The 27,986-nt window shown below is 43.5% G+C and overlaps 2 protein-coding genes across 5 annotated transcripts in view; both read right to left on the bottom strand.

Annotated features, from left to right (window-relative positions):
- Positions 1 to 20,108, bottom strand: part of LOC105569182 — a 45,720-nt gene extending 25,612 nt beyond the window's left edge. Inside the window, exon 1 of the mRNA XM_012025398.1 lies at positions 19,397 to 20,108. The gene's annotated coding sequence lies outside the window, so the exon portion shown is untranslated. The remainder of the gene's footprint in view (positions 1 to 19,396) is intronic.
- Positions 20,109 to 23,926: 3,818 nt separating this feature from the next.
- Positions 23,927 to 27,655, bottom strand: LOC105569181. Of its 4 annotated transcripts, none has more exons than XM_012025397.1 (4): positions 26,420 to 27,655; positions 26,189 to 26,295; positions 24,897 to 24,983; positions 24,741 to 24,823 (listed from the first exon to the last, which is right to left on the bottom strand). In XM_012025397.1, exons 1-4 carry the CDS (start codon positions 27,245 to 27,247, stop codon positions 24,820 to 24,822), a joined length of 1,026 nt encoding a protein of 341 aa, XP_011880787.1. In that variant the 5' UTR covers positions 27,248 to 27,655; the 3' UTR covers positions 24,741 to 24,819. The 4 variants fall into 4 exon arrangements, with proteins under 4 accessions (XP_011880784.1, XP_011880785.1, XP_011880787.1 ...); XM_012025396.1 differs by having other exon boundaries at positions 24,742 to 24,819; XM_012025394.1 differs by having other exon boundaries at positions 23,927 to 24,823; positions 26,189 to 27,655.
- Between the last annotated feature and the right edge of the window lie 331 nt (positions 27,656 to 27,986).

Raw genomic sequence — 27,986 nt, 5'->3', positions numbered from 1 at the left:
GGATGGGTGGGGGTGGATCTCGGTATACGTGAAATATTACAAACCTATATTATTATTTGTAACCTTTTTCAGCCTGTATCTCCGAAACTGTTTGAGTCCCCCCCTTATATATATATATGAAATGACTCGGGAAGACATCCCCAACAACATATTTAAAAATAAAACAAATCGGAGAGGAAGTCGCTTTTATGCATAATTACCGCGGAAACTTTCTCGCAAAAAAAAAAGAGGCTCGCGTGCGGCAACATTGTTGATCGGCGCGAATTAATCACCCGCTTGAGCGCGTGTTTACGCGCAGCGATTGATCTTCGCGGAAAAATCTCCGTCGCGATTTACCGTCGCGGAAGCGCCGTCGTCGGCGATAAATATAAATCCATCGGCGGTTAATTGAAACTCACCGGCCGTAGCGCGCGGTGCGCATTCGTTGATAGAATATCTATTACTCGCGGGCGTGTTGACGAGTACGAATAATAGCGTAAACGCGCTAATGGATAATAAACGCGTCGAGAAGTATTCCGATACCGTTACCGCGCGCCGATCCACACCGTTACGGCAACACTCCCTGCGGAATGTGCAAGTTCATTAATGCGCCAGACGCTGCGTGAAAAGCCGCGCGCTAGAGCCGGCGCGGCGAGAAAAGTCCCGGTCGCGAAGGAGAGAATCGCGACGGCTCCTAAGAAACTGTTTGTCCAGGCAGCGAAGCGCGTAATACTAATTACAGGCCAGCGGCGCGCGGTATCGCGATTTTCTCGCGGGACTGGCGGATGCCGAAGGCTCAGCCGCGTTTGCTGTCGCAACTTTGATGTGGCGAACGTACGGCGTGGACGGCTCGATGTACGTCCAGCGCGTGGAATTTCTATGCAAAACCCGCTGATTTATACCTTCGCATTTTACATACTTATCTCGAGGATTGAGTACAGCCATGTATTTACCGGGGATATTCTTTTACCGACAAATAACTTTCCTGCTCGATTCCCGGAGCCACAAGCGTTGTCCTTTCGCTCGGTCGCGCCCAGCGCGGACGCGCTTATCTATCGCGCTCCATCGAGCTAGCGTACGCAAAAAGAAAAAAAAACGAGCCGCGGATGTAAACGACGGAAGGACGGAAACCGGATTTCCACGCGTGGCGATTTCATTGCCGCGCGAAGGAATAGAAAGGCCCTCGTGCGTGACAGCAAATCGCTACGTGGATACCTGACGATCGCTTCCAGCTTGACTCCTGAGCTCATCGACCGGTTAACCTTGTCCGTACGTGAGCGCCGGGGAAATCACAGGTCTCCCTATCCACGAGATTGCTCGTGGAACGTACCGGCCGGCCAAAATGTACCGCGTTCCGACCGCGCGATGGACCGTGCGACTGTATATCACGCGGCGTGAATTGCCTCGTTATTGGTAACGTTATTTTAATTCGACGCGCGATATGCGACTGTAATGTGCACTTGAAACGAAAACTAGCTGTTGCACGTGCATTAAATTTCAGATAGCGCGTTATAAATAGACATTTTATTAAAAGAGCCGCTACTCTGTCGAATGAAATCGAACAAATTCCATCACTCGCGGGAATATATTAAGGGGATCCTAAAGCCGTCTGTTTTATCGACATTCTTTGTTAGAAGTAATCTTTTAATTGGCTTTATAGAAACGCAAAACTCTTTTACGGAATTAATGTACGCAGCAAAATCTAGACTATGCTGGTCGACTTTGTATCAAAAACGAAAAAAAAATTTTTAATTTTACTAATTTTTTATACACTTGACGACAATATTTGCTTAATACAAGATCTCTACGTTAAATATATACAAAATGAGACCAGCATACTCTAGGGACAACATACAAGAACAATATCGTGAAGTTGGAACTAAGATTAGTAGCCTAGAAAAAAAGATTACTTCTAATAAACGCAAGTCCAGAAATCCAAGTCTAGAAGGAGAGAAAAAGAGCAGCAGGCTTTTTCGAGAGAGGTCGAGCTGCCAAACATCTGTCAGATTGTCAGTAAAGCTATGGTGTTGCTAGAATTCGATCCAAAATCTCGGTCTGAGCAATGTGTAGCTGATAAAATTGCTGCTTTCTCGTAAAAGTCGCAAATTGATTGGCAATAAATTTCTCGGACCGAATAGAACTTGGAATTAAAAATGTCGATAATTAACGTTTTTAATTCCGCCCGCTATCTTATCGACACTGATCGAGTTCGCCAGCGGCTTTGGGATCCCCTTAATGTTCGCGTGCTCGGGACGCGAAACCCTCCGTTAGATACGGCTGTTATTAGATGGGAATTTCGGGTTCGTGCTTTCCACGCGTAAATATTCAGCAAGATAATCGTGAGAGAGAGAAGATCGCGCTTGAAAATTGGGCCGAATCGGCTTTCCAGATCTACGGCACGTGGGAAATTCTAAGCGTCTCGGCGCGGCCTCCCTCCTTTCGCAGGGTGCATATTTTTTGCGCAGCTCCTTTGTTCGGACGGTAACTCTGGACGAACAAAAGACTACCATCGCGCTTGACCTCGCGTACTCCCCGACCGGCGCGCACGCACCATTATTCCTAGCAGATAGCTCGGCCCATAAACCACCAGCCGCGATTACCACGGCTCGACGTTATTTTTTGCGTTCCATCGCAAACTACATTGATCCGGACCTCCCACGTGGCAGATAAAGCTCCGACGGTGCGGAGCACCGGCTCTATCGCGCGCTCCCGCGCCGCTTTCGAGCAAATCCCAAGCGACTGTTTCGTTGACCTTGCGAGAAGTTACGCGGGATCTCCATATATTTCGCACAATGGCCTACTGTGTTTGCGAAACAGAAACGTTGATTGATTCATATCAATGCTTTCGATTAAACAATACACATGCCTCGACTCTTTAACAATAGACCCGCGTTGGACTGTACAAGAAATACGCCACGGAGAAAAGGAACTGTACGTAGCCGGGAGCCAAGAGATTTTCTTTATTATTAGAAAACATCGTTCGCGGTTAAAGAAAGTTACAAGTTATTGTTATAAAATTCATAAGGCTCTTTTGCGATCAACACAAATTCAAAGAAATAAAGAACCGTGGCAGGATGTTTGCACAACTCCGAACTAATCTACGAAGTTTAAAGTTTTGCTTTTCGAGAAGAGATTACTGTTCGACGTTTATTCGTGGGATTTTCACTGATTGTGATTCATGTTGTTACTCAGCCCACAATTGATTGCTTTCCTTCCTTGTTGTAGTCATCGGTCCCACAAATCGAAGGAGGAAACACCGTGTACGAAAGAAAGGAAGCGTCTCTGAACGAATGTGACGACCCGGGTTGAATAAAAAAAATCACACTTAATTAGAAAACGCTTCTCGTATTTACGCATTCAATCGCGAATATCGGAATAAGAAACGAGTCGCGCCGAAAAGGTAAACATGAGACAAAGCTCGCTTTATTTCTCAAGCCACGTGTATCTTTGTTCCCTAGCGCCGACAATCTTTTATCTTCCCGTTCCATCTGCGTCGAGGATCGACCGCGACAGACATGTCGCGTAGAGACCCTGGAATCAGAGACTGGTCTACGAATATTCTACGAGCGTAGAAGAGTGAGAGATGGCCTATGTTTCTCTCTCACTCGCGGGAATTTGACGAACTCTTATGGCCAGTCTCTGATTACAGGGTCTCTAATGTCGCGGAGTTTACAGAGCGGCCTGGTGCGAGGATCAGAAACACGAGAAACAGCGCTCACCGCACTTGCGCCCCGCGCGGCGGTTTCCCGTAATCTACAATTAATCCCGGCCCATCTACGGCTCGCGATCCGCGAGATCCCCTCCCCGCTCTGGCGTGGTTTCACGCCTGCACACGCGGGATGCACCTACGCGGCGGCAAGGCGCGAGTCAAGGCTCCCTGAATAACTGCAACTTACGCCGCGGAATGCACGACGTCGCTTCGTCGCGTAAACAAGTTTCGCGCCCATTCCCGCGCCGCGTGGCGATCCCTCATCGGCCTCGTGTGCGCGTGGGCTGTGCGTGAGGGCACGTGCGCCGTTTGATGCGATCTCACGGATGCCAGAGGACGGGGATGCAGCTGTCCGCCGTGCGAGTTATAGCCACGCACCCAGACGCGCCGGTCCAACGCATCTCCGCACTCTTTAATTCCTAACCAGGATTGTCGAGAGTCACCAAACGTCCTTTTGCAACTCTGTTTCCTCATTTACTTTATCCATCATCGCGTGCACTCGAGCAAACGTGTTACGGATCTCTTTGTTTCATTAAAAGTTTACGCTTTTATAAAAATATACAGGTTATCCCAGGAGTAAAGGTCAATATTCTGGGAGGTGATAGTATCGGTCATTTTAAGCAAAAATGTTCATACGAATACATGTCCCATTTCCCACTGTTTCCGAGAGAGAGCTATTTGAATGTCTCGTGCATTCACTTTTCTTCCGTACACTTCACTCTTCATTTAACCCCATAAACAAAAATCCAATAGGGTTAGGTTAGGTCTAGAGGTTTTGGTGGCTAATTAATGGCGCTGCCACAACCAATTCACCGATTAAGAAAAGTGACGTTGAGGTTTTGCATCACAAATCGGGTGTAATGAGGAGGGGTTCCGTCATGCTGAAAGTACAATACCATAACACGCCGTGTAGGCAAAGGAACGTCTTCTAGTTGTTCTGGTAAAGCATTTCACAGAGATTCCCCGTAATTTTGTCCTGTCATACGGTCCTCTAAAATAACGGTATTTGCAGAGTAATTTTGCAACTGTACATTCAAATAGCTCTATCTCGGAAACAGTTGGGAATGAGACATGTATTCATATGGACAGTTTTGCTTAAAATGACCGATACTATCACCTCCCCGAGTATTGACCTTTCGGCTGAAACACCCTCTATAGAGGAAAGTCCTCTGTCATGAGATAAGTTTCTAATATGAGATAGCATATTTTCGATCCAAATTCAATCACAGATCTTTTTTCGCAACGATTACAACGATTTCACTCCAAGGGCAATCAATTCATGGTGGAATCAACTGCTTATGCCTATTAATTTAACAGAAACCCCGCTATCCCATCTTGGGATCCTATCTTATAATAGGGGACTTTCCTCTATCACTCCCGAGAGTTCTTTTCAGTGAAACATGTTCAGTCGCATCGGGGCACATTTTATATATTTGTAAAGTTTCTTATATCGAGACCGTCGTCTAAATAGAGATTCTTCGTAGGAGCCTTCATCGTAGTCTATATGTGCTGGCGGCGGTCAACAAAAGATTGCCGTAGCTTTAAACCAGCGCCGAGTGAGTTGTACACTTGGAGAGAGCGCACCGAACGACATGTCGGTGCGTTCTACGAATTGGCACAGTTGCGGCGCGACAGGTCAATAGCGAACTGCCAAACATTCGGAATAGATACAAAAGGCGACGGTGCTGTCGGCGAGCGAGAATCAATCAAGTGACAAATGGCCGGCCGCAAAATTAAGAAAGGTCAAGGGCGCGACCGGCACACAATTTCAATTCTTCGCAGTTAACTTTAATGTCCGCGTGTACAATCGACACACCGAATTATAAAATACGCCGCGTACGAGCCTGACTCGCCGTTCCGTTGTGAAATTTTTTTTTCGAGCGAATGACACCAAGTCGGAAGGGGGGAGACAGCCTAGGGAGCGGTCTCGTTCGCCGAGCGAATCGAGCGGGCCCTACTCCGGGATAGAGAAGCGGCCGCCGGTTCACGTCGTGTCAAGGACAGGCCGGCTATTTCGCACCGGGCCAGGTGTGGGTGGAGTGCATCGACCTGCTTACTTGCATACTTATCCGCTCGCGGCACGTTGCATAGCCACTCATCGACGCGGCATGCGCGTAGCTCACCCGGAACGCGGGGGATCACGACTTAGGGCCGGTTTTCCTCGATGTCGGTTAACCCTTTCACACGACGAAATTGCTCGCTTGAGAAAGGCTCGCGTTATCCCGAGCGCGGGCAGCGAAATGAACCAGCTCTAGCGTATCGGCCCGGCACGTAAAAGGATAATGGGGCCTTATATATTCCTGCTGAATCGAGGTTTACGATCCCCGAGGAATTCGTGGCCGTGAAAAGTAAGCGGGATCGGAGCTGCCTCGCTGTTTACGAAAATATAACCTTCAGCGGTATCTTCTGGACGATGTTTAATCTAATCTTGGTTTATCGAACTTTTCAATAGCTAAACTTAGATAAAAGATAACGAGGTGAAACTAACAATTGATCAACGTTAATGAAACTGGCTGGTTAACCCTGGTCAGTGCGTAATATACGGAGTCGTAAATAGAGTCTCGGTACGCAGATAAGTTACCTCGAGGCCCGGTTCTTAAACTTAAAATTTTAGGGCAATAGATTACGGCGCGATAGATTTACACCGTCTAGAAATAGGGCATGGTTCGGTGTTTATTTGTTCATCTACAAAAGAATACAACTGTTGTGAGACACAACGTTTGTAAGAGCTGTTGTTTATGAACATATTTCTTGCGAACGTCTGGGCGTCCACCTACATACGATCCCGTACAAGCCAAACGAGCGTGCAAATAGAAAGACGTTTGTTAGATATTTTCGTCGTTCCCCAACGTCGTAATCGACCGGCCAAATCTGACAGCGATCACAATTACTGCGAATATATTCCGCGTAATTGGACAATATACGATTTATCATCCAGCAGAAAAGAGGTTTCTATCGAGGGTACGCTGCCTACCGGGTGCGCGGAGATATCGCTGCGCTTGGCAGCCGATGTGATAGCGCGCCATGTGCGTGCCAACGAAATCGAGGTCAACGCAGCGCGCGGCCATAATCCGAAAAAAAAATCGCTTATGCATGAGCAAGACCGTCTACTCTTCGCCGACGAATCCGACGACAGCGGCCTGTGGCGCAGCGATACTTGAAGGGAAAACTTTCCGAGGACAAAAAATCTCGCAACTCTTTCATTCGTTTTCTATTGCTTTTCACACTTGTTTCGATCTAAAAATATTACCGTTTGTAACATTCTCATCGCAATTTCCCAGAAAATTGACAATTAAGGGGATCCTAAAGCTGTCTGTTTTATCGACATTCTTTATTAGAAGTAATCTTTTAATTGGCTTTATAGAAACGCAAAACTATTTTACGGAATTGAAGTACGTGGCAAAATCTAAACTATGCTGGTCGACTTTATATCGAGAACGAAAAACAATTTTTAATTTTACTAATTTTCGATACACTTGACAATATTTGCTTAATACAAAAATTCTACGTTAAATATATACAAAATGAGACCAGCATACTCTAGGGACAATATATAAGAACAATATCGTGAAGTTAAAGCTAAGATTAACAGCCTAGAAAAAAGATTACTTCTAATAAACGCAAGTCCAGATATCCAAGTCTAGAAGGAGAGGTCGCTGCCAAAAATCTGTCAGATTGTCAGTAAAGCTATGGTGTTGACGATCTAGAATTCGATTAAAAATCTCGGTCTGAGCAATGTGTAGCTGATAAAATTGCTGCTTTTTCGTAAAAGTTGCAAATTGATTGGCTATTTTCTCGGGCCGAGTAGAACTTGGAATTAAAAAGTGTCGATAATTGACGTTTTTAATTCCGTCTCCTATCTTATCGACGCTGATCGAGTTCGCCAGCGGGTTTAGGATCCCCTAAAATTACCAAAAAGTCGATGATTAAACAATTATATCGGTAATTAATTAGATAACAAAACATTAAATTAAAAACCACAGACTGCTTGTAGATAGATTTCAAAAAAGTCTTTTTTCGCGACGTCACGCGTTTTGGAAGCCCTGTCAATCGCGAGGATGCTCGAGAGCGTGCGTGTGTCCCGCAAAAGTGGTTATCCGCAAAATTGCCGTGCCGAACCAATGGAGAGATCGATCAGGGAATGACGCGTGACACGCGAGAAAGCATTACCGCCGAGCGGGCACGTGGCTAGAACGATACAGAAACGACGTAATACGACGCTTGTGTACGGAATTCGACGCCGCAACGGAACCACAGAACCGGTCGCACTGACTCACGTTGCACCACCGGGGATGCGGCTTGCACTTTCGTCGTCTCCGTGCAACGTGACGATCAGCTGATTGCCGCGTCACACGAACGTGATGCACCGCCGCGTTTTCGGCCTGCCAAGTAATTAGTTTCCGCAGATATTCTGGGAGAACGGGTTAGAAAGTCGATTTACGCCACTTTAGAATTTTTCTGACGCCCGATCAACGCGAGGACCGGCGTATCTTCGTGCGTTATGCATATTATCGTTTTATTGTACAAGCAATTGCGATAATAAACGCGTAGCAAAGAGAGAAAAATATCCGCCTACGAGCGAAAGCGAGCTACGCTTGTGAAAATAAGCGAATGACAAAATTGCAAGCGGCGCTTCCGCCGCACTTTTTTTTTACTCGGAATACGATTACAGAACAAAATCCCGTATTGGTCACTCAGGCTTCGAGATAACGCAGACTTTATTGCAGTATTAAATTACTAACTATTTGCATTCGACAATATTTGCTTTCAGCTCGACAGCTCGCGGAATATATTTATACTTTAATATACTCGTTGAGTATTACAAACTGCCCACTTGAGAATGAAACGTATGGCCATAAACACGACAGCTTTGCAGCCGCGGTTGCTCATAATGGCATTGTAACCGCGGTTCGCTGTTTTGCATGACTGATGCGAACAGATTGTTTCAAGCAGCAGTTACACCGCTGGTGAACCGTTACTTTCGTGCATGACGTCTGCCACGGTGTTCTCGCAGAAATCGCGACTCGCGAGCGCAAGGCATCGAAAGAAGAACCGGGTTCGACATTTCGTTCATTCATTCGGTCAAAAAGGAACAGAAAAGAACCTCACTTATCTCGAGATAAGAGTCAAAAAATCGCACATAAAAGAAACGTACTTAAGGGATAGGACGATATTGTCGATTTGTTTTACGCGCAAAAAATATTTAGAGATTTCTCATATACAATAATTTTTCCAATTTATTTAAGATTCTGTAGCCGTGCAATATTGTATATTGAATTCAATATTTAAGTTGCAAAGTTTTTCAAGTTATACTAATTCGAATTAGATTAATATAATAGCTGTTATAATTATATTAGCCAAACCATCAAATAAGCTTGAATTTTTTTCGTCTCTTCAGAGTCAAATAGTATCAATAACGCTCGACGCGAGGCTCGATGTTTTTCTCACAAGACATTTCTTATCATACCGGTGCCACAAGGATAAAATTAAAAAGAAACAATGAAGAGATAACTGAAGTAAAGCATTTTGAATATGCATTTCGAAAGTAAATGAATATGTACTTTTTTTAAGTATATCGGTATATTATGTGCAGATTATACGCTTCGCAAAATTATATTTTCAGAATTTGCGATATCTTTTCGCATGGACAGACACTTTTCTTGCAGTTATCGACACCAAAGATGCCCCAGTTTCGACCTATCGTAAACGTCCGAGGGAGAAACCGCCGAGGGCATTGTGGTGTACAGATTTGCAGCATTGCTGGACATTACTGGGGCATTTTTTGGGCATTAGGTCTTGCTGGGGCATTATAAAATAAGATAAAATAAGATGAAACAAGAGATAAAATAAGATAATAAGATAAAGTAATGCCCACTGAGCATTAGTGGGCATTGGTGTACAAGATTTTGGTTAGCGGTTTCCTCCTCGTGAATGTCTTTAGCCACTTAATCTGTGCGTCCGCGTTTTGCAGAAGTACCAATGCGAATTTGTTTTCGATCTCTCATATCGTTAATAGCGGGCACTCGATAACCTCCGAGATTGAACGTGACTTAAACTTGAATGAATTGTTTCGAAGAATTTTAACCCTTAAATGCATGATTTTTTGTTTTTATGATATTTTTGTTGAATATGATACAACAAAAGGAGTACAATAAGGGAAAAATGAGAAAAAAATCTATCTTACTGTTTTTTTTATTTTTTTCAAGAACAAAAGGGTGTGTTGCCGAATGGCAACATCATGAGATTAGAAACATATGAAATGGTATGTACATACGATCAGTATGTAGCCAATCGACTACAGTGTGCGCTTCATCGATGCCGTACATACATTCAACGCTACCCACCTAGATATCGGTATGTTGCCGAACGGCAACATGATGCATTTAAGGGTTAAGGCAAAATGAATATTTTACAGTGCACGAATAAGACTCGTCTCGAGGAGGAAACCGCTGATGGGCAATGTGGCATAGTATAACTAGTATGCCCACTCTGTCATTTGTTTCGTTTTGCGTCGATCCTTTCTGCGCATCCGCCATTATTTTGGTAGAGCCAATGAGACGGATGTTGTGTATGTGGTAGTGTGACAGTGTGACAGGATTTTATACCAAAATAATGGCGGAATACCACGTGATCGAAACCAAAAAGAACAAAGGACTGACAGAGAGTGGGCATACTAGTTATACTATGATTGTGGGTACAGATTTGCGGAATTACTGGGCATTACTAGGCATTTTCGGGGCATTAGGCCTTGCTGGGGCATTATAAAGATAAAAAAAATAAAACAAGATAGAACGAGATAAATAAGATAAAGTAATATCCACTGGGAATTAGTGGGCATTAGTATACAAGAGTTTGGTCAGCGATTTCCCCCTCGGCTCGTTTATAACAATCTTGTCAGGACTCAAAGAAATTGCATAGAGAAATATTCTCATAGTTACCGGTTGAAAGACAAAAAGAAATCCGTAACTCGAGAGGTCGAGTCTCCGCGCGAACATCGAGAGACGCGGGTTGCCAACGTCAGTGGCCGCGCTTAATTTAATTTGGCGACACGTGCGTTACCTCGTCGGCGCCTATAAACGGGCACTCGCGATACAGATCACTTCCGGGCGCCTCTTGACTCGTCTAGACCTTACTCTAGCATCTCGCGGTCTCGAGAAGCACACGACAGCGCGTCATAGTCACATGCATTATCGCGACTACGTACCATGTCGACATGATTCACAATATACCCCCGGGAAAGATATTCCGAAATATTTCAGGAAAGTAATGCACCGCTCGGTGTGGAAATTTCTAAAATCCCCTTCGGTTCGAATTAATTTTAGAGCTCTCTAAAAACACTACACGGAGAGAGTCTTCTCTTCAAAATTATCCTGAAAATTGTGTAATCGTGGGACAACACGGCATTTGAAAGAAACTTATGAGAGTTTTTTTGAAATATTACCATACATTGCTAGTAAAATGTATGGTAATATCTCAAAAACTCTCATAAAGGTCTTCAAAATGCCATGTTGTCCCACGATTACACCACTTTTTTTTCGAATAACTGCGCGGCAGTTTTTTGAAACTTTACCATACATTTTACTAGTAAAATGTATACTTGTGAGTATAATTACTAGTAAAATGTACGGTGAAATTCCAGGAAACTCTCGTAAAGTTTTTCAAAATGCCATGTTGTCCCACGATTACACGATTTTCAGGATAAAGAGAAAATTCTCTCCGTGTAATAATCGTCACATAGATTTATTGCGTGATTTACACGAGTAAGTACTTTTAAACATTTATTTAATAATTTATTATTAACTGTTATTTTAATAAGAAAAAAAATAGAAAGCAAACTTTATTGAGAGACATTTTGTTTCGATTACACATGTATATTGTTCGTAATCACTGCATATGTTGCATGTATTGATTGATTGTACAAATTCGGAGAAACGATTTCACGAGTGTCATTATCGTAAACTATAGAATATTATGGTAGAAGTAGTTTTTAGCACGCGCGCGACCGCATCCTTATTGGATACTTATGAATCCCCGGTGTGTGTGTATCTCGTAATTATCAGTATGTAAGTGTGCGTCGTTGTGGCGCTCGTGAAAAAAAATTATACTTGTTTACGTCGATATGCGTCAAAAAAGTGTCGCGTCATGCGTGATAACCGACACAGCCATTCCATGCGACTTATAAATGCGCATAATTATCGAGATCGAAAAATATTTGTGCTTGCCGTGAGACTAAACTCCAAAGTTTCTGAGTGCGCGATTTCAGCGCGAGAAGAAAATCAATTACGCGCGAAATAATTAACGAAGTAGCTCGATAACTCTGTATTATAGTGATCAATAACTCCGCTTCTTTTGCCGGACGAGCATAAATAATTCTCTTTATGTAAGAGCATTCGCGCTAAGTAATTACATATCCGCGTAGAGCAAATAATTTTTTTTTTTTTACATTTGCGATCTGCTTCGATAATCGACGTCTAATAGCCTGCCATAGCCGACGATTAGGATCTTGGCTATCGCTGCGCTAATGAAAGTGACTCGGCGCGAAGATCGAACGAATGCTCGTCAATTTCTCACAGCGGGCGGCGAGTCGGAAGTGCAAACGGTTACGTACCGATACATAGTGCGCTCGTCGAAAAATAAGTGTCCGTCCATCATATTTGCATTCCCTCGTGTATCTTGTACACGATAGGCCTGATCTAGGATTTTTCTGATGAATCGCCATCAGCCGCGTGTATTCACCGGTCCTTATCTTGAGGCGAGAAAGAGATTCTTCACGTATACAGGGTGAATCATTGAGGCTGTCCCAACCTTTTACCATGAGGGATGGATTACCGACCGAAACTATAGCCAATCCGAGAAAAAAATCTCGTTATATATGTTTCAATCATATAATATTTAATTATATCTCTCAAGATACAATTACGTTTTACATGATTGAGACAGTTGCAGTCGGTAATCCATCTCTCATGGTAAAAGGTTGGGGCAGCCTTAATGAATTCACCCTGTACAAACCTTTGTGTTTCCAAGACGGAAGAAAAGTGCCTGGAGACAAATACTCTCTCGTAAGTAATAGCAGAGATATAAAAAGAGAAATAATGTTTCTCTGTCGTCTCCAGCTTGTTTTTCTCGATGAATTCAATTAGACGAATTCTCGATTGCGTCATGACGCAGCTTAATTTCGCCGTAAGAAAAGCTGCTTTCCGACTTGAGCGAGAGAAAATAAGACACTGTCTCGCGCGGGCTCGGTCTCGAATCTGTTACGCAATGGATTTCGTGGAAACGTTTATCTAGTAGAAAAATATGCATCGGTCAATGCCGAAGCAGCCGTTATTCGTACATCAGCCTAATAATTCTGTTTGTTCCAGCGGACGACGCGACTGGCGACTGACTCACGCACTCGCGACTCGCGGCGCAACCCAGATCCGATTTTATCTTCGTGCTGTAACACGCCGTGCATCGTGCCATTACGTAGCCCGAGAAAAACAACTTGTCATCGTGCGTCTTACGTCGCGGCACTCGCGCACGCTCGTAGAAAATTATTATCTTCCCGTTCTCTCATGAATGGATTCGTTCGCTCTCTCGGGGCGGAGTGAAAGTGCGCGAAAATCACTCGTCCATTAGAAACGCGACAATGGCGATTTCGTCGGAGTTTCAAGGGGAGTCACGAGTGGCGATCGGATTCGGAAACGTAGATACTTCTAACAATAAGTGGGGCGCGCCATGTTTGTCTCTTTGATTTTTCCCTCGCTTTTCTGTGTCCGTATCTCGTCGTGAGAAACGGGAATAATTATGAAGAAACTACGCGGAGAGAATCTCTGAAAACTTCTCTTAAAATTTATCCTGAAAGCCAGACACTCGTGGGACAACATGACATTTTAAAGAATTTCACGAGAGTTTCGTGAAATTTTACTGCGCACTTTACTGGCTTGCTTGATTTTCGCGGTAAATTTTAAGAGAAAATTCCGTGCACGTGTGATATAAAAATATTTATCAACCAGTGAGAAATGGGAATAAAGTAACTACGTTACTACTTTCTGGTGGTATATTTTTTTGTTAGTACTTTAAGCGAACGCGCACGTCTATGTCAGAGCCGGTAGCCTCGCTGCTGATCACGAGGAAAGTCAAGAAAATGTACGCCTCATGATGTCAACGGGGTCGCTATTTGCGTGCAAATCGCACACGTATGCATACGTTGTGCATACGCGAACTCTTTCCTCCCGCATAATTAAATGCCTCTGCCTGACGAACGAAAGGTAGCGCCTGGCTAAAGTAACGTCGCGAATCGGAGTCTTCATCGAGGCTCCTTGCGTCGCAATTGGGCTTCTAGGGGAGGGGGGGAAAGAGAGAGGGGGAGGGGGGAAAGAGAGAGAGAAAGAGAGGAGTGAAGTAACGCGATGTGTAGCAATCGGAGCACGCTGAGATATACAAGATAAAAGGAAAGTCTTAACGACGCAATTGGAAGTGCGAAACTGCGCAAAACCAACATCGCCCGTAATTCGATGGCGATGCAACATCGCGGAAGAAGGAGCGGAGAAACGGGCTGACGTAAATCGAGATTTTACTCGTGCGCGAGCCCGCTCTCGTTTAATTACATTCAAGCGCGAGAGCAAAGTCAAAATATGATCCCCGGCTCGCCTGTGTATTTCGAATCGCCGTCAAATGCGTCGCACGCGCGAATCCTTTTACGCAAGGCGCGCCGTATCGCTACGGTAAATTCTAACTTGCAAGTTAATAAGTATATTATCTAAATAAGCACGTGACGCGCGCGGTACGCGAAATGACCTCGCGAAGAGTGAATCAGTCATTCATTCTAACAAAGGCGTAAAATTACGACGTCTTGTCCCGAGTGAGCTGTCGCGTCCGTTCGACGCCGGTTCCGATCGACTGGAATCACAATAACGGCTATCACGGGCAAGGTCGAGCGATCGGAGAGCGGGTCTCGGCCGAGATCGGCCGTAAAAACGAAGAACGAGAGAGGCGGACCGTCGCTATTTTCGGTTAAAACAGCAGATCCGCATTCCTGATCTGCCCTCGTGTGCCTAGACAATTTCGTGTTTTCGCGACTCCTCGCCGCGTAGCCGTACGAGCGCAATTATCACGTTGATTTTAACTTTGGAAACCAATTCTCGCGTTCGCCACGCGCAAGCTTCACAGATAAATCGTGTATTCGAGGCGTACGAAATTGTGTAGCGTGTCGTAACTCTTTGGTTCGACCGCCGAAAAACATCGCCGATAAAATGAATCGAGGGAGTATCGGAGAACAAATACTCTTGACGCATTTATATTTCTCACAGCCTCATTTAGTGAAAAAATAAGACTATCAAAATAAAATCAATAATTCTTATTCTCCTCTAGCGAATTAAAAAAGATTGACTTACTATATTGAGATAACAGTAACTTGTATAAATGTAAGTTTAGATATTCTTGCGTTTAGAATACATTTTCCCTCCACCTTACGACGCACGAAGTTGCCACCGCGATATTCGACAAAGGACGTTACATACCTACTATTATTTTTTTTTCTAGATTTTAGAATTTTTCATTTAAGATTAAACTATTCCTTTCTCTATAATTAACTAAATGTCACATTAATTCATCTTCTTTCCTCGCACGCTCAATGTAACCATTTACGAATGTAACTTGTAATGGTAACTTGTAACTGTAACTAGTTACATTTTTAGTAAAGAAACTGCAACTAGATACTTTTATAAAGTACCTGACTTTCCCAACTCTGGTTATTTGTGCAAAAGTTTCAATACATTTTGACCCAAGTATCAGGTCCTTATCAGGTAACAGAACTCGTGCGTAGATGTTCGCGGAGTATAGATTACAGCAGGCTCACAAGTCGTTAGACTCGCAAGATGAATTATATATTTCGGTCCAACGGGGGAAGAGGAGGAGACCGCGCGTAGGAGGATGGGCAACACATCGCTCCCTGGCACATTGCTAATCATCGCGCTCTTATAGCGCACGTGCCGCCGCGCGATAGATAATAAACGCGACGGGCGAATGATGAACGGTAACATATAATACGATCTACCTTGACGTATGCGTACGTGCGTACGTGTACTCGTACGCGTCGGGTATGTAGAATCAATTTGTAAAATGACGTATTTGCCGCCCGCCGGCGACGATTCGTCGAGCGCGCGTAGTCGAAACGCGGCGCGCGGGCGCGAATTTACACCTTTCATTCAAACAGCTTCTACAATGACTGCTTCGACGGCGCCGCCGTATAGATTGGACGCAACCTTGGAATGAGAATTAAAATACCCCGTCGTATGTGCACGTACGTTTCGTCACGATGATAATCGAGCGCATCGCCGGCTGTTTGTTCGCGCCGAATTTATCGAACGACAATATTAGCACAAGTTGACTCAATCCGTCTTCGGCGAGCGTTTTCAATGCACTTCGCGTCCGTCACGGCGCTATGCACGTCACGTCGGGTCTGCGCGATGATAAACACGAATCGAGCAATGAGCGCGAGCAAATAATGATTGACGTCGCCCGTGACGCTTGACTTTTCTACTTGGAGAGAGAATTAGAGCCGCGCGAGGAAAAATAATCGGTTGAGACAATTAAAAACGACGAGCGCGCAACGCCTTTCCTTTCTTTTTCACTTTAATTTCTCCAGCGACACGGTATTGCGCGAGGTGGGAGAAAGCTCGACGGCCGATTGTTAGAATTTAATTACAGCATCAAGGGCGATGTGTACACAGTAAAAGATCGTGTGTTGAAACGTAAAAATTTTCTTGGGTTACCAAGACTTGATTATTATTTCAATGTAAAATTAACATAATAACTTGACACTTTATGTACGTCATTTAAAAATGGAATATTACTTGGAGTTCTTTTAACACAACTATTTTACAAGATCGACCAAAACATGTAACATCGACTTTCTTAAAATTTTAATTTGTAACTATTCCTACAGTTTACTTGTCCTGTCTGTTTTCATTACATCACACTTATGGTTAAAAGAACGTAATGTGAAGTATACTGTTAATTAATTAACATTTATTATTTGTCAAACAGTAACACACGCGGTGACTGTTATTTGAACTTGCAATTTAGAATGGACTCTTTGGGACACGTGTGAAATTAACATTGTATTTTTTACTGTGTACAGCGGGCGAAGAAATTACATTTCTCTCGAGAGCGGCATTAACGAGCGGAGAGGTGGACAAAGCGATCAACTCTCGAGAGAGAGAGCAATTTTATGTAGAGGAATGCGGCTGGAGTCAATGGTACGAGAAACACTCGCCGCGTATTGTCGACAAGACTAGACGACTCATTGTCGCGTTCATAAATTCTCGTTAGTCTCTGCTAACACCGTGTAATAACTCAAAGACGCTATTGCGCGCTCGAGCGCGTCTAACGGAAACGTCACGTCTATCGCGCGTCACGTATACTCGGCAAAAAGTTCACTGACTTCCGCCGCTTGAAACCTCAATTAGACTTTTCCGCGGCGATCCGATTTTTTTTATTATCAATTGTTTATTCCATTAATAATTAATTGTTGATTCCATTTGCACCGGGCGTCTTGATTTATTTGCTTTCGCTTTATACCGTCTGGGCCGAGAGGTAAACCGTTGAGAGCATCGTGGTGCACAGATTTGCGGCATTACTGGGCTACACAAAGAGTATTTCCCTTAAAACTTTATCCAGAGAATCGTGCAATCGTAGGACAACGTGGCGCTTCGAAGAACAGTAATTAAACTCAGTAGAGAAAAGTCCTCTATTATAAGATAGAATTCTAATACGAGATAGCAGGTTTCCAACATTCAAATTCAATCGCAAAACTTTTTTTCGCAACGCTCCCACGATCTAACAATGAATTTTCCACTAAACAGATTTCGCTCCAAGGGCAATAAATTCATGATGGAACCAACAGATGACGCCTATTAATTTAGCGGAAACTAATATTAGGAGGACTATCTCAGAATAGGGGACTTTCCTCTATACATTTTATTAGTAAAGTGTATAGCGAAATTTAGGAAACCCTTATAGAGTTCTTCAAAGTACCATGTTGTCCCACGATTTTCAGAGTAAATCTTAAGAAAACATTCCTTCGTGTAGACATTACTAGACATTTTTTGGGCATTAGTTTGGGCATTAGACCCATTATTGGGCATTAGTCAGCGCTTCCTCGATCTGAGCTAATATGTGTTGCCTGTATCGAGTTGGTATCGTTATTTCTTCTCCGGCTTACCAAGAATAGATTATTTTCAAGTCGATTCAAGTGTCTTTTTCGCGAGAGTCATAGAAATGTGATTTATGTAATGGTCCCGTAATAATGAATTTTTGCTGAAAGCGAGACATAAAATTTCCCATAAATTACCGCGGGCGATCGTCGTGACTTCTATACGAGTTAGACGAGTCACGCATTTATTTATGACGAGAGACAGTGCCCTAACAATTCCGCAAAGTGCGCCAAATGCTTTACCCACATTTCTTGGCACGTCGTCTCGATTAGGATTGGTGATACAAGAGTCGCGCCGACGTAAATATAGCACGAACCCAATCTTCCGTTTCATTGTCCGTGTCGTTGGTTTCTTAATAATAGCGACTTTTAAATATAAGGGAGTCATCTCGGAATATTATTTTACAAGCGAAAGCGCAGTTGCCCGAAATGCAAGGTTTAAGGTAAATTTACTTAACAATATAATTAGTCGAGCACACGCAAATAATAAGTAGCCACTTTGAAATTGTTAACTTGTGCGTAGGAATAGATAATTACCGAGAGATAAACATTAACAATGACTGAAACCTTTCTAAGCGTCCGGTAATTGAGGACTCATTAAGGTAGATAAGTTTTAATTACTGTCTCCTGCGTAAAAAAACAACAACTGAAAAAGTTTCGTACGCAGTTGACTTTGAAAATTTAACTAGGCAAAGTACCCGAACAATAACTTGACCTCTTGGATATCGGCTTACAATGGAAGGCTCCTCTCTCGGAAAAAAAAATAAGAAACTTTATCAATCCGTAGAAGTTAACTCATTTTTCACTTTTGTTTTATTATTCATCAATAAAGAGAAGCAGAACAAACTTTTAGAGGAAAAACTAAATACATTGCGTAAAATAAATAATCAAAACAGGAGAAATACATGTTTATATTCTTAACATGTTTTCATTAGAACATTTTATGATGCACGAATACATGTTTTGCTTCGTTTTATTTACATATATAAAATTATGCAAACATCAAAGCGTAAATAAATCAACATGTTGAAGAGCGAGATTTGACTTCCAGGGGTTTCACCTCTTCAGAGTAAATTCAGCAAGAACAAGAAAAAGATAGTTTGTGCATCGGAACACCTCGAGGGGGAAACCGTTGACCAAAATCTCATACACCAAACTGATGCCCAGTGGGCATTACTTTATCTTATTATCTTGTTTAATCTTATTTAGCTTGTTTTATCTTATTTCATCCTATTTTATCTTTCTAATGCCTCAGCAAGGCCTAATGCCCAAACTAATGCCCAAAAAAACCCAGTAATGTCGCAGATCTGTACACCACAATGCCCTCAGCGGTTTCCCCCTCGGGACACCTTCTATCGCCAAAGTTTTATAATATTTTTGCAAGTTTTGCGTCGAAGAAACGCATCCCCGGTTAAACGCGCAAAGGCAAGCGTCGCAACGGGAATCGGTCGGGTCGTGGCTGTGGGAAACCTCGCGACTCGTGCGAGGCGAAAGCGATGCCGGTGACTTACTTGGTCGAACGGGAATCGGTCTCAAGAGGCGCCCTTGCGCCTCTCCAAGCGCAGCCGCGACGTAGATCGGTGCACGGCGCTCTCTCACGCGCGGGAATTAAAATCGCTGCATCCCACTTGCGCGCCGATTACGCGTGCCGCTCGCTCCGATCCTAGATCTCGTCGCCGTGACTCGCTACCGTGGGTGCGAAGGCAAGCCGCGACGCGGCGGCATCGGTGATATACGGGCAAGGCCGCGTTTTTGCATTGATCACCTGGCCGAACTCGCATCCGCCGAACCTCGCGTGGCGTGCGCTCGACCGCCTCTTCCGCACTTTATTCAAAAATCGTAGCGCGTGTGCGAGCCCGCGAGGCCTCGAACTGTCCACTGGCGGGTGTCAAAGATCGCGCACTCGTCCGCGTGCGCGTGCCGTTGATTTCGCCACTACGCGCTTCAAACGCTCCTCTCTTTTCGTTTTATCAGACGTCTCCGTTTCCTCGGAGCACTTTGGCCCGCTGTCACTCGCATCAAAGAACCACGACGTCGCTCGGACGAGAGAAAGGATCTGCCGCAGCTGCCGTTCCCCGAATTCGGCGGCCTCCGATTTGAGAGCGCGGCGCGGCCTCGTACTCTCGCGATGCGCGCAAAAGCGACGCTCCCTTAACGTTCACTCGGCGCGGCGGTCGGCGCGGCACTGACAATTGCGTATCGGTCAGAGCCGCCGCCGCTGCGATGGGACGCAATCGCGAAAGGCGCGAAATCGCGTGATCGTTCGTACGCGCGCGCCGCGCCGCGCGATGCTTCGCCCGCCATTCTCTGACAGCACGTGTACATACAGTGATGGACAGAATGGTTGCAACACTTTGTTTTTTAAATTAGTCTAGGAACGCGCATTTAGAGTCAGGTTTATGCTACGAAACATTTTTCGCGAGGAAATGTTTACTCGAGAAATAGATTGGAAGTGCTCAAGATGGCTTCGGAATAGCCATCGAGTAAAATATTCCTCGGAAAAGAAAATTTTGAAGCGTAACCCCGGCTCTAAATGCACGTTCCTGTTCAAACCATTCTGTCCATCGCTATACGGTGATCAGAGTTTATTTCCGACTAGACATCGTCGGTTTAAGCTGAGACTCCATAAACGCGTTGAACTGCGGCAACACGTGCGGCAACAAATGGAAAAATTTTAATTTCAACGCAGGAAGCCTGCGGCAAGCTTCTGATTGGTCGACTCGCATTGCCGCATGCGTTGCCTCATCTATAGCTGCGTTCGGCATTGTAAATCCGAGGCGTCGGAGTGCTCTTTCGCATTCGAGTGAGCGAGAGAGGAGAATGAGATAGACAGGGAGGAGGAGCACTCCGACGCCTTGCGTTTGCAATGCCGAACGCAGCTTATGACCACGTTTCCACCGAGGGTCAGAGTCGAGCTAGAGTCGGGTCAGAATCGGGTTGGGGTTTGGTGTTTCCACCGCAAGAGCGCTCACCCCAACCCGATTCTGACCCTATTCTGACCCGACTCTAGCCCGACTCTGACCCTTGGTAAGAAACGTAGTCTATTATGGACTACGTTTCCACCGAGGGTCAGAGTCGGGTCAGAATCGGGTTGGGGTGAGCGCTCTTGCGGTGGAAACACCAAAACACCAAACCCCAACCCGATTCTGACCCGACTCTAGCCCGACTCTGACCCTCGGTAGAAACGTAGTCTGTGGAGTCTTAGCTTTAGAGACTCTGTAATCAGAGACTGGCCATAAAAGTTCGTTAAATTCCCGCGAGTGAGAGAGAAACATAGGCTATCTCACTCTTCTACGATCGCAGAATCGTAGAATCGCATCTCTCCCAATCTCTGATTACAGGGTGTCTACGTCGGTTTAGAGACCCTCTAATCAGAATCTGGACATGCGGTACCCAGCTTCTGATTGGTTCGCCATGTTTGTAAGAATTTTTTCTTAAAATTCTTCGTGTATCATCAGTTGTTAGGGTTCCTCTCTCGTTGACCTCTTTCCCCCGCTGCCAGAATTAGACAAAAGCTTGGAATTCCGGGCTATCTGAAAGGATCACGGCAGGTGCGCACGCTGACGCGTAAGATCGCGTTTCTCGGACGGTCACTACGTATGCAATTATCGCGTAGATGCAGCCTCTCGCACTAGATACACGTCATGTGCGCTGCCGCGCAACACGTGCTGTCATAGTTGACACATATACGGCGCACTGTCCCTGATTGAGCGAGTTATTTCTTCGATGAAGTCTTCGACGAAATTGGAATCGGTCTTTCTTTAGCGAGGAGATCGGGAGAAGCTATCGTTTATCGCGAGTTCACCTCTTTCTGTCAATTAAAAGTCACAAGTTAGCTCAGGACATTTTATATAAATAGCGCTGTTACGCAGCGCTGACTCACCTTCTCGTTTCTTAGTAATACGCGCAAGTAATAAACAGCTCGAGTAATTAATAGGAAATTTATAATAATAACAACGATGGGCCACTGGTTGTACTAAAACGTCGGAGGAAAGACGGTTCCGTCCGGTTTATTTGTCACTGCGTTATATAATGCGGCGTTAACGAAAACTTCCTGCATTTCGCTATTAGCCATTTGACTCTATCTGGTCTGTTGACATTTCAGTTTTTACACGCGTCATCTGCGGAGCCCATTTGCATCAACATGCTGTTGCATAATTGCAGCCTCATTCAGTTCCCGCCGAAACATAATATATTCGTCTGGACCGATGTCCAGTTCAAGATGAATTGCACGTGGTGCCGAAATAATTGATGGCAGAGGACGATCCCTAAACGTTAAGACTGTTTTAGTCGTAGTGTAAGGCAAGGCAGAGACTTGTGTCCACGGTTCAAGAACTGTGTCCAAGTTCTAGTTCCGAGAAATGTGTAACAAATCAAGTTTTCCGTAAAAGATGCAAGTTGATTAGCTACACATTTCTCGGAACTTGGACACAGTTCTTGAGCCTTGTGTCCACGATCCAAAAACTGTGTCCAAGTCCTAGTCCCAAGAAATTGTAGCCAATCAACTTGCATCTTTTACAGAAAAGTTGATTGGCTACACATTTCTCGGAACTAGAACTTGGACACAGTTCTTGGCTCGTGGGCACAAGGCTTAAGGCTAATGGCAGAAAACGATTCGTAAACGCTTAAGACTTTCGTAGATAAAGCGGAGAAGAATAAAATCATGAAAGTCTCTTGTATACGACTCAAGTTTTTCTCTGCCTTGCCTTACGGATTGTTCTCTACCATCAACCTTACTCGACTTATTCATTGATGCTTAATTTGTTCGATTTTGTTTCTGGACCGCGAATGAAACAAAAGGAGAGTACGGCAGTAAGCGGTAAAAGGGAGTAAAAAAAGAAATAAAATGTTCCGCAGGAAATTCCCTCCTCAACGCTTGCGCGGTTCTCGTGCGTGCGATAAACAATATGTCGTCCGCTTGCCGTGACCCGCACCTCGGCGTCGCGGCATTAAAGTCCGATTGAAATCATTAACGCATTTAGCCTTTTAGTCCAAATTAACCTTTGCGACTATATGCGGATATATTATCGCGCAGTAGAGCGTTAACCTTGACGACAATAGATTGCGCCTACACCCCACATGTCTCCGCACTGAATGAAAACTCAGTTTCGAGGCCGCCGTCGCCGGCGCCGGTGTCTCTATCGTCGGAATCGCTATTAAACAATACAGACCGCTGCAGACGTGACGCTACAGATGCTTTTTATTATCGCACCTGCAATAACCCATGATAAATAATTTTTTGCTCCACTCGCGTCTCCATGAGCTCATTTTAACGTTCAAATGTCTATTTTGATTACCCGTCGTTGACGAAGATGTTGAAGGCGGTATGTTCTTTCCTTCTTACAAACGCCAGATAACGAAACGTCGAATCGACAAAGCGATAAATCTTTATTGCCTTAAAATACAAAATAAACGCTTACGGTGTATAAAGGGTTCAAGGACAAGCGAAATTACGAATTTACGATTTATTTGACATTAGCGGAGTGACAGGCGGGGTCAAATGTTACTTTCGTGGGTCGCCCGACGATAAGAACGAAGACTCCGCGAAGAAAATGTCTAAAAATTACTCGCATACGTTGCAGCCTGCAGCGCAATCCATTCTTCTGTAGCACGGAGTGTCGAGATGTAATTTTAGACCTCGAAGATTGCATTTATCGTTGAATTTCCGTGCTGATATCGCCGTCCATGTGGCGTCAATGAAACGAAAATTTAATTGCTCTTTTATTCATATCTGTGTTACTGAACTGCTGCTAGGCGTCGTAGAATGTACGATATGAAACGTCGTCGGAAATAAAACTTTCAACGTTATATTTTTACATGTCTGAAAAAAATGAATTCTCAATAATTAAATATTATTTTCGCACCACATTACTGAATTATCAATTCTAATGCGAGAAAAATTAAGGGATTAATTAGATTGCATCCCGAGAAAAAATGTATTATAGATCAAATTATACAAAATTATATCAAATTACATATAATTATGTATAATTAATAATTTATATAATTATACTATACAATAATATATATCCGTACTGTAAAAGTAACCATATGATGTGTGTATTGAATCCAAAGCGACATTTTTCCAAAAATGTTTTATTGTGTCTTACACGCTGCACTTAAACAACTAGAACTTATTTAAAAATTTTCTATTTGGATAGTTCATTTTTACATGACAAAATCTTTCCAAGTGTCTCTGCACACATGTATACCTATAAAATATCAGGCGATTTCTACTTGCAATATCTTTTTATTTAATTATGACACTATCAATCATAATTAGTCAAACGATTTGAAGAACTAAAAAAATAGAGTTAGTGTGAGTGAACTGTTATTTATTGATAAAAACTATTTTACAATAAGCTTATAGACTAACAATACGCTATAACATAATATCTAATTAAGAGATTAATTAAAGAAATATTATTAATTCTTATTTAAATAATATTCAAAACGTGCACGCTTTGCCTTGATTACAAACTTTTTGTATTTGTTCAACTAATTTCGTTATTGTTTCTGCTGATATTGTATTCCATGTCTCTCGTAAACTCTACCATATATCTTCTTTGTTTAAAAGAAACAAATTTTAATGAAGAAAATAATAATATAATAGTGTCTTAAGGATAATTAAACATTCGATGAACGTTTCTATAATTTAAATTTAATATACTCGTACGTACAATTACAAGCAATATACTAAAAACTGTTAATCATTCTAACGAAGCATTATCTGCACTAACAATAGTATGGGATATTAGAATAAAGTATAAAGAGGTATCTGTCATTCGAATAATTAAAAACTCGGTAGCGTACATTTTATTGTACACGTATGTATATGATTAAACTATTTGCGTAATATTGGATGACTTTTCGCAAGATTTCGTCGTGACCATGAATTGTATCAAAATTAATAGGTACGTGGTGATGCTACCCACTATCTACAAGCAAAATCACAAAGTGAACGACATGTATCTGTGTGTGGTTAATTAAGACAAATAATGGAATACTTACCGCGGTAAGAAGCGTCGCGTCCACGGCGAGACCTTTCGCGCAGAATGTATTTTCGCGATGCAATATTTGCAAGGAAAACAGTTGCAACTGCAACGTCAGAATAACTCGCTGGTAGAGTCGACGTATAGAAAAATGTCACACCAAACATTTTCATCAATTAACATTACTATTAACCCTTTGAAGCACGATGTAACATATATGTATTTCAAAATTTCAAATACATAATGCGAAATACAAATTAGATTTCAAAACTCAATGTTTTTTATATGAAAATATTTTACTATGCAATCCACAATCCGGTCTGGAATTATTTTGTACATAAATGCCAATAGTAAGATTTACAAAGGCAAAAACTGTATGCGACTCTGTCGGTAAATCAAACCACTCCAGCATCCCCTTAAAAAGTAACAAATTATAACTTTGCAGTTACTGTCCTGCGATGAATATAAAAGTATCAAATCTGCATTTGAATTGTGAAGTGCCGATAAAGGCGTTTATGCGCAAATGCAAGGCCTAATGCGAAGTGGAGGTTTAAAATATATACAAAGTAACTATTAAATTAGTGTAACTATTAAATTAGTTACTAGTTATCGAAAAAATGTAACTGAGTTAAGTTACAGTTACAGGTGGAGAGAAAGTAATGAAGTTAAGTTCAAGTTACCAGAAAAAAACTGTAACTTCGTTACAAGTAACGAGTTACTTCCCAACCCTGGTTACACCTCCAGAAATTAAAAAGACCAACACATCTTTCACTCCGATGTTTTTGCTATTTTATATCTAGAAAGTTTTTTGTTCGCTAATTCTGAATCTGAAGTCGAAATTCTAAAATTATCGATTGACTCGATGTAGTAGTTTAAAGTTTTAATTAAAAAATTTTGCTTTCTATAAGATATCCTGTGCAGTCAAAAAATTATTCCTATAAACAACATTCCGAAATTAGGCATCTGGGAGTTTTCGAGACCACTGACTTCTAATTTGAAACTTGGAAAATCCAAGATGGCGGATCCAATATGAAGAGTCAAAATTGCAAGAAATGCAATCGATTTATCTGGAACCCAGTACCCGGAAGTTTTTCTGGTTGCTGATTACACATACAAGATCAGATTTACAAAGCGTATAACGGCGGGATCCAACATGGCGCCTGAAAATCTACATTTGAATTGTAATCAGCGATCCAAAAAACCCTGAAGTTCCCTGGAATTAGGTTCCAGAAAAATCGGCTGAAAGAAAAGTGTATACTTCAAAGGGTTGAGTAAGTGATTGATTAATTAAATTACTACATTTTTTACTACCTCATCTTTGATCTGCTTATCGCTGGTGTTGATGAGCACGTCGTGAACAGTGGTGCCGATCTGCAGGGCCTGATCCTTGCCGGTGTCGCAGGCCCACACCACAAACGCTATTTTGATAGAATAATACGCTATGGACGTGATATAGTACGCATACCAGATCTGTTTCTGCAGATCGATAAAGAATACGTTCTGTTGCCACTGTGCTATGTAGAAATACAAGCTGAAGGTAACCTCGGCGAAAGTCATGACTATGGTGGCGAGAAGTTGCAGACTGAAGATCGTGTTGAGGGTCTGCACGGTGTCGCTGACTATTAGGTGCCGTTTCTTCAGGGCCTTGAGCTCCATCAGCAGAAACGGATTCCTCTGCTCGTGGTAGACCCGCCTTAGGAGATGCGGCTCGTCGCTTATTACGAGCTCTCGCAGATTTATCAGATTGTTGTTGATTCGCTTGAAACAGGCCTTCAGTACGCAAACGCAATTCATGTACAGCATATCCATCTGAAACACCACCAGAGTGATGTACAGAGTTATAACATTAACGATGGTATCGCTGTACGTGTCGGAGTAGCAATTCGACGCCTGCCCAATTAGGAAGAGGAAACCCAAGATGTCCTTGGCGTGGATCAGCCTGGACATTCTCTGGTACGTTTCCGGAGGCAGCCTGGTAGAGATGTCCAGCGTGATCTGTAGCAAATGCATCCGCGGTTTGCTCAAGATGTACGTGATCACCGCTATGAAGCCACCGAGTACGTAATAGCAGTTACACTGTAGGGCCCCGGGCACGCCCGCGAACTTGATTCTCGCGGAGACGTCGACGTGGTAGAGTATCACCAGCCCGCCAGCGCTGACGGCGCTTACGATGACGGTCGACACGATGTACCACGGCTTGGAAATCTCGAAGGTCGAAGCGCTGATCTTGTACGGGAATAATCCGAGTGCGCGACATAAAATGAAACAGGGATACATCAAGGCCTGGAAGTCCGTCGCGCGGAACGGCCTCCATTTTTTCCGCACTTTGCCCTTGGCTTGTCCTTCCAACTTGGGCGACGGAGCGAACATGATCAGCGGGCCGTCATGGGAGAGTAACGACCTAGATCGTGGATTGCATTCTGAAAATTATTAATCGCATTATCGGCGCACTTTGGCATCGACGCGAGCGCGGTCGCGAGCGCACGGGGCTCGTCCTCGCCGCGGTGAACACCGGGGACCCTCCTCGTCGTACCAAGCCCGGCGACTTCAAGTCTAAAACTGCGAGCAGTTGGCGAGATAGGACCATTTGTTAGCCGTGAAGTAACCATGGTGTTTCTTCGATCGGCACCTGGTCACCCCTGGGATGCAGCGCATAAAGTAATGATGTGTAATTGCTGCGTGTACGACCCGTCATCTTGCACATCTAGGTCGCGGGCAAGGCGAATCGTGTGCACACACGAGGCAGGAAGCATCAGCTGCGCAGTACCCGCGCAGTAGATTAATAGCTCTCCAAGATCCGTCAAAATAACGACCGCTTGTCAAATACCGCACTCTGATTGCTCATCCGTTCAAGACTGGCATCTTTAGTTATTTTATTCGCTCATTGGTTGCGTGTAAAAATGCCGACGCGCATTTCTTATTTCGTTCGAAAGCGCATTGCCATCGACATTTACCTTTCAGTCCGCGCCGCTCGTGAATTACAAATCATTTTCGCGAGTTGTAATAAATTATACACAATTGTATTATACATGATATTACGTATTAAATTATTCCGCCGCGCGCCTTTCGAAAAACACTGATAGCGTGAAAGGCGTATGCGTAACAAATG

This window comes from Vollenhovia emeryi, unplaced genomic scaffold (genome assembly GCF_000949405.1).
Source record: "Vollenhovia emeryi isolate VEMERY1.0 unplaced genomic scaffold, V.emery_V1.0 DF939125.1, whole genome shotgun sequence".
Classification (NCBI taxonomy): Eukaryota; Metazoa; Arthropoda; class Insecta; order Hymenoptera; family Formicidae; genus Vollenhovia; species Vollenhovia emeryi.
Note: the sequence above shows the minus strand (reverse complement) of the source record. Positions and strands in the feature narration are given on the sequence as shown.

Excerpts from the sequence above, each read along its gene's own strand:
- LOC105569181 (XM_012025394.1), bottom strand. The coding sequence starts at position 27,247 with ATGTTCGCTCCGTCGCCCAAGTTGGAAGGACAAGCCAAGGGCAAAGTG. Across the intron at positions 24,984-26,188 it reads ATAAGCAGATCAAAGATGAG|TTGCAACTGTTTTCCTTGCA; the intron begins GTAGTAAAAAAT and ends CTGACGTTGCAG. Across the intron at positions 24,824-24,896 it reads ACGCGACGCTTCTTACCGCG|ATAGTGGGTAGCATCACCAC; the intron begins GTAAGTATTCCA and ends TTTTGCTTGTAG.